This window comes from Rhinopithecus bieti, unplaced genomic scaffold (assembly GCF_001698545.2).
Source record: "Rhinopithecus bieti isolate Rb0 unplaced genomic scaffold, ASM169854v2 scaffold_12070, whole genome shotgun sequence".
NCBI classification, from domain to species: domain Eukaryota; kingdom Metazoa; phylum Chordata; class Mammalia; order Primates; family Cercopithecidae; genus Rhinopithecus; species Rhinopithecus bieti.
In genome coordinates this window covers 1572477-1579016 of record NW_016807449.1, presented here as the reverse complement: position 1 = coordinate 1579016, position 6540 = coordinate 1572477, and the positions used below count along the sequence as shown (strand labels likewise).

At 50.2% G+C, this 6540-nt stretch overlaps 1 protein-coding gene across 4 annotated transcripts in view; it reads left to right on the top strand.

Annotated features, from left to right (window-relative positions):
* Positions 1-4823: 4823 nt before the first annotated feature.
* MYH14 (myosin heavy chain 14) overlaps positions 4824-6540 on the top strand; it is a 94628-nt gene continuing 92911 nt past the window's right edge. For all 4 annotated transcript variants that reach the window (XM_017882099.1, XM_017882097.1, XM_017882098.1 and 1 more), the window contains exons 1-2: positions 4824-4970; positions 5062-5200. In XM_017882099.1, coding sequence (XP_017737588.1) covers positions 4839-4970; positions 5062-5200 — 271 coding nt within the window. In that variant the 5' untranslated portion in view covers positions 4824-4838. The remainder of the gene's footprint in view (positions 4971-5061; positions 5201-6540) is intronic.

Sequence of the window (6540 nt, the reverse complement as noted above, 5' to 3'; positions counted from 1 at the left end):
GAAGATTAGAATATTTTTATGAAGCCTCGCTCCTACTTGGAGATCGAGGCTCTGAGATAAGCAGTGGCTGGCTCAGGGTCCCTCAGCTTGTGGTGGCAGGTGTGGAATTTGCATCGAGGGCTATCGGACCCTGCATGAGGTTGCTGTCTTCTCCAGTCTGCACTGGCCCTTTCCAAATCCTCAAACACCTTTACTAGTCCTGGAAAAGAGGCCTCTACCTGATCCACTCCCCCCACATCTCACCCAAGGCCACAGATATCAGGATGACATCCAAAACATGGATCCACTGGTTGCCTTGTATTCATTTATATATATATACATTTTTGAGACAGGGTCTCACTCTGTTGCCCAGGCTACAGTGCAGCAACACGATCTTGGCTTACTGCAGCCTTCACCTCCTGGGTTCAAGCAACTCTCCTGCCTCAACCTCCTGAGTAGCTGGGACTATAGGCGCCCACCACCACGCCCAGCTAATTTTTGTATTTTTAGTAGAGATGGGGTTTCACTGTGTTCGCCAGGCTGGTCTCAAACCCCTGAGCTCAAGTGATCTGCCCAACTCGGCCTCTCAAACTGCTGGGATTACCGGGGTGAGCCACCGCACCCGGCCACTCTTTGCCTTTTAATAAATACTCTGAGTGCTCCCGGCAACCTTGTAAGGTATCTGCTGTCATCCCCACTCTGCAGGTGGGGAAACTGAGCCTCAGATTGGGGGGTAGGATTTGAACATAAGCCCCATAACTAGGAACCAGCTAAGCTACAACTTGAACCCAGGTAATTGTGACTGCAGACCCCAGGTCCTAGCCATTGTACTAGGAAGATTATTCAGAAAGTTCAATAGAAAAAGTGGTAGGGCCTGAGCTAAGGTGGTGGCCAGGGAGCCAGACTTTTGGGGCCTAAGAAATCAGTGTAAGAGAGAAGATTCTAGAATTCCAGATGGGAAGCAAATTGGGCCTTAATAAAAATCATTAGCCCTTAGTGAGTACCTGCTTTCTCTGCTGGGTGCTGTTCTAAGTTTCTTTCCAATGTGATCTTGTTGACCCCCTCCCCATCCACATCAGGTTGTGAGGTAGGGATTATCACCCTCTTTTTCCCACAGCTTGGAGAGGGGAAGCCATTGGCCCAACAGAAGCTGATAGTGGTTAAAATATTGAGCATGCAGTGTTTCAAGGTCCATGTTCTGTTTTTTGTTTTATTTGTTTGTTTGTTTGTTTTAGACATAGCCTTGCTCTGTCACACAGGTTGGAGTGCAGTAGCATGCTTACAGCTCACTGCAGCTCAACCTCCTGGGCTCAAGTGGTCCTCCTGCCTCAGCCTCCTAAGTAGCTGGGACTACAGGTACATATCACCACGCCTGGCTGATTTTTTAATTTATTGTAGAGACAGTGTTTCACAATGTTACCCAGGCTAGTCTCAAACTCCTGGACTCAAGTGATCCTCTTGCCTGGGCCTCTCAAAGTGCTGGATTTACAGGATTGAGCCGCTGCTGCGCCCAGCTGGGGTTCCCATTAAACCCTCTGTATGCCACATGAACTTGTGGATGACTCCCAGGCACCTTATGCAGGAAGCACTATTTCTGTCCCCATTTGCTAAAGACACTGAGACCGTGAGAGTTTCGAGCCACCTGGCCCAAAAATGTTAGAGGTGTGATTAAAACTCTGCCCTGTTTAAGACCTGTGCTTAATACATGTTTGTTGACTGCCCAACCGATGGTGGGGAAGGTGGTATTGCCCAGCGAAAAGTGGGACGTCCAGGGCTCCAGAAACCCAGTTTCTGCCACTAATAGGCTGTTTGGCTTGGAGTTGCTAAGAGTCTCAGTCCCTTTCCTGGGACCCTTGGGGCAGGCAGAGAACCCCTTTGTAGAACACCCTGCTCTGAGAAACATGGAAGACGCATTATGTGATTTCACTCTCAGAACACTTCTAGGTGATGGGTTAAAAGCCGCATTTTCCAGGGCTGGAAACTGAGGTTTAGAGAGGACACAGCCTTCATGCAAAGTCACACACAGCTCAAAAGTGCTGCATCTGCATTTGAACCCTAGATGGCTTCAAAGTCTGAACAATGAGCCTGAGAGTTTGAGGCTGCAGTGAGCCGGGATCGCGCCACTGCACTCCAGCCTGGGTGACAGAGCCAGATTCTGTCCTGCCCGCCCCCGCCAAAAAAGTCTGAGTGAGCCCAGGGCTCCCAGGTACGATGGGTAACGTAAGAGTCTCAAGACCCATATCTGGTGTGGGACGCATGGGCACCGCCTCGGCCTGGCTGGTTTTTATCCATGATCTCCCCTAATCCCTACAGCCTTTGTAATGGGGTGGGGAGTGTCGCCCTCGGTTTCCCAAGGAGGAAATTGAGACTATGGGGAAAGTCACCGGGCTGGGGCGGGGGGCAGGTCTGTCTTCAGAGCCCAGAGGCCTGGAGCAGCCATGCCTGACCCTTCCCCGCAGACTTCCCCAGCTGTCTCCCACCCTGTAGGGGTGCACCAGCCTCTGTTCTTTCCCCCCTAGCCTTGTTGACCAGCTCAGGTTTCTGTTCCTAGGGTGTCGCCCTGGAAACAAGGTGTGGCTGGCAGGAGGGGCTGGGGTGGGAGGGTGGTGTGGGGAGTGGGTTCCTCCGCCAGCCAGGAGTGGGGGCCAGGGCGCCGGCAGCCATGAGATACCCTCCCAGGGAATGTGGTCCGGCCGCCCCACCCTCTGAGAGCTGGGGAGCTCCTGGAGCAGCCCTTTCAGGCGAGGAGGGCAGACACCCAGCAAACCGGTTGTTCCGCTCCTGGCGGGCCACCCAGGCCACCCACCCTCCCACCATTAGCAGGTTGGCACCTGGGACCAGGCAGCCTATGGTGGCCACACCCTACTCTGCTTGAGAAGCTCAAGCTCCCTGGGAGCTTAAAACAGTCCTGCTGGCCAGGCGTAGTGGCTCATGCCTGTAATCCCAGGCATGCCGCGGTGGGAGGATCACTTGAGCCCAGGGGTTCAAGACCAGCCTGGGCAACATAGTGAGATCTGATCTCCACAAAAAGTAAAAATTTACAAAATTGGCCAGGCATGGTGGTGCATTCCTGTGCTCCCATCTGCTTGGGAGGCTGAGGCAGGAGGATTGTTTGAGCCCAAGAGGTGGAGGCTGCAGTGAGCTGTGTTCATGCCACTGCACTCCAGCCTGGGTGACAAAGTGAGATCCTGTTTCTAAAAAACAAAAGAAAAAGATAGTCCTGCTGCTGACCAGCTTAGAAACCAGCTAGCTGGGTAGCTAGTAGAGTAGGTTACCCTACTTTGTCACACACATCTGGAAAACACATCTTAATTTGAATTCCACATGGCTTCAAAGTCCAGAGTGGCTAACTAGCTAAGCCACTAAGCAGCTAATTCTCTGGCTAGTTTAGCTAGCTAACTTTAGAGAGCTTGGCTAGTCAGCTCTCTGGCTGGTTTAGCTAAGTGGCTAACTAGCTCTCTAGCTGTATCTTACTGCTTCTGTGAGTGTTGAACCCCTGTTGCCTACATGATTAACCCTGTGAGCTGGACTTGTTCTTAAACTGTTACAGAGTCCTGAGGCTGGGTGTGGCGGCTCACGCCTCTAATCCCAGCACTTTGGGAGGCCGAGGTGGGCAGATCACTTGAGGTCAGGAGTTCGAGACCAGCCTGGGCAACATAGAGAGACCCCGTGTCTACAAAAAAAAATACACCGGGTGCGGTGGCCCAAGCCTGTAATCCCAGCACTTGGGGAGGCTGTGGTGGGAGAATTAGTTGAGCCCAGGAGTTCAAGAGCAGCCTGGACAACGTAGTGAGATCCCATCTCTACTAAAAATTTGAAAAAATCAACCTAGTGGATTGACACACACTTGTGATCCCAGCTACTCTCGACGCTGAGGTGGGAGGATTGCTTGAGTCTAGGAGGTGGAGGCTGCAGTGAGCCGTGATTGTACCACTGCACTCTAGCCTGGGTGACAGAGTAAGACCCTGTCTCAAAGAGAAAAAAAAAAAAAAAGACTAGGCACGGTCATTTCAGCAGGACTGTTATGTGTCTATTATCACTGGAAACCGCAGGTATGTTCCTGGTGCATTTCGGTTATTGCAGATACCACAAGCACCCTTCCAGAGATATTCCATGCATATTCAAGTGAATACGTAAAAAGATTCCTACCGGGCGCGGTGGCTCACGCCTGTAATCCCAACACTTTGCGAAGCTGAGGCGGACGGATCACGAGGTCAGGAGCTCAAGACCATGCTGGCTAACACAATGAAACTCCGTCTCTACTAAAAAATACACAAAATTAGCCGGGCGTGGTGGCAGGCGCCTGTAGTCCCAGCTACTTGGGAGGCTGAGGCGGGAGAATGGTGTGAACCCAGGAGGCAGAGCTTGCGGTGAGCTGTGATCGCCCCACTGCACTCCAGCCTGGGTGACAGAGTGAGACTCCGTCTTAAAAAAAAAAAGATTTCTCTTCCATCCTTTCTAATGCAAATTGTAGCTCCTCACACAGTCCTCAACTCGCCTCCTTTTACTCGATATTGATTTGAAGGTAGTCCCATGTCTATACACAAGAGGTTTCTAGGAATCTGTCATATGAAGGTGTATTCAGGTCATTTCCAGTCTTTTGCTGCTACAAAGAGTGCCTCAACTAGTCACCTCGCACATGGTCATTTCCTGTGTGTGAGTCCAGGCAACCACAGGCTGTGACCCAAGTCTGGCTGGCTGCAAAGGCCTTGTTCTCTCAGGGTAAATCCTCACCCAGACAGTGCCTTTGTGCAATTTGGAAAGATTCTTTGCTACCAGCAGCCTGAAAATGCTCATAAAAAACATTCAAGTCTATATTGTGATGGTGTAAACATACCGTGTACAGATGCCCTTGTGCAATGCATGACCTGCTCAGTGGCCCCATGCTATGGGCATGGGGCTATGGGCAGGGTTTTTCAGGCTATGGGCAGGGATCTGAGACCCTCTCCCCTCTCCCCTCTCCCCACTGCAGAACATACTCCGGCCTTTTCAAGGCTATTGGGGCAGGATCTGAGACCTCTTCCTCTTCCCTCCTCCCCACTGCAAGACAACTTCCGGCCTTTTTCTGTAGTGGTGGTCATTTGTGTGGTCATCAACCCGTACAAGCAGCTTCCCATCTACACAGAAGCCATTGTGGAGATGTACCGGGGCAAGAAGCGCCACGAGGTGCCACCTCATGTGTACGCAGTGACCGAGGGGGCCTATCGGAGCATGCTGCAGGGTGAGTGCTGGGTGGGGCTGTAGGCCAGCGAGGCAGCTCTTCAACGGGGGCCTGACCTGGGGCTGCTGGAAGCCAGAGTCCAGGTCAAATGACAGCTTGGGGACTTGACTCTGTGGGGCTTCTTATGGGGCTGGAGGGAACACAAGTAGAGGCCTGAGTGGGTGAGGTGCCAGGTCCCAGAGTCTTTTTACCTATCTCTATGTTCACTGTCTCTTTATTATTATTTATTATTATTATTATTATTTTGAGACAGAGTCTTGCTTTGTCACCCAGGCTGGAGTGCAGTGGCACGATCTTGGCTCACTACAACCTCTGCCTCCTGGGCTCAAGCGATTCTCGTGCCTTAGCCTCCCAAGTAGCTGGGACTACAGGCGTGTACCACCACACCTGGCCTCTTTTCTTATTTTTAAATAAATTAGTTAATTTTTGGCCAGGTGCGGTGGCTTACGCCTGTAATCCCAGCACTTTGGGAGGCCGAGGTGGGCGGATCATGAGGTCAGGAGATTGAGACCATCCTGGCTAACAAGGTGAAGTCCCGTCTCTACTAAAAATACAAAAAAAATTAGCTGGGCATGGTGGCGGGCGCCTGTAGTCCCAGCTACTCGGGAGGCTGAGGCAAGAGAATGTCATGAACCCAGGAGGTGGAGCTTGCAGTGAGACGAGATCGAGCCACTGCACTCCAGCCTGGATGACACAGTGAGACTCTGCCTCAAAAAAAAAAATTATTTATTTTTTATTTCAGTAGTTTTTGGGAAACAGGCGGTGTTTGGTTGCATGGAAAAGTCCTTCAGCGGCGATTTCTGAGATTTTGGTGCACTTGCCATCAGAGCAGTATAGACTGCACCCAATGTGTAATCTTCTATCCCTCACCACCCCCCCACCACCCTTCGTCCTGAATCCCCAAAGTCCACTGTGTCATTCTTATGTCTTTGCATCCTCAGAGCTTAGCTCCCACTTATAAGTGAGAACATACGATGTTTGATTCTCCATTCCCGAATTACCTCACTTGGAATAATGGTCTCCAATTTCATCCAGGTTGCTGTGAATGCTGTTATTTCATTCCTTTTTATGGCTGAGTAGTATTCCATGGTGTATGTATGTATATATATCCCATGGTGTATATAACAAATATGTATATACACACACCGTGGGATATATACTCTTTCTTTATATATACTATAGATATAGATATTGATATAGATACACATACACACACCATGGGATATATATGTGTGTGTGTATAGACACCATGGAATACTCATATATATATATGTGTGTGTGTATATATATATGTATATATATATACACATCTCACAATTTCTTTTTTTTTTTTTTTTTTT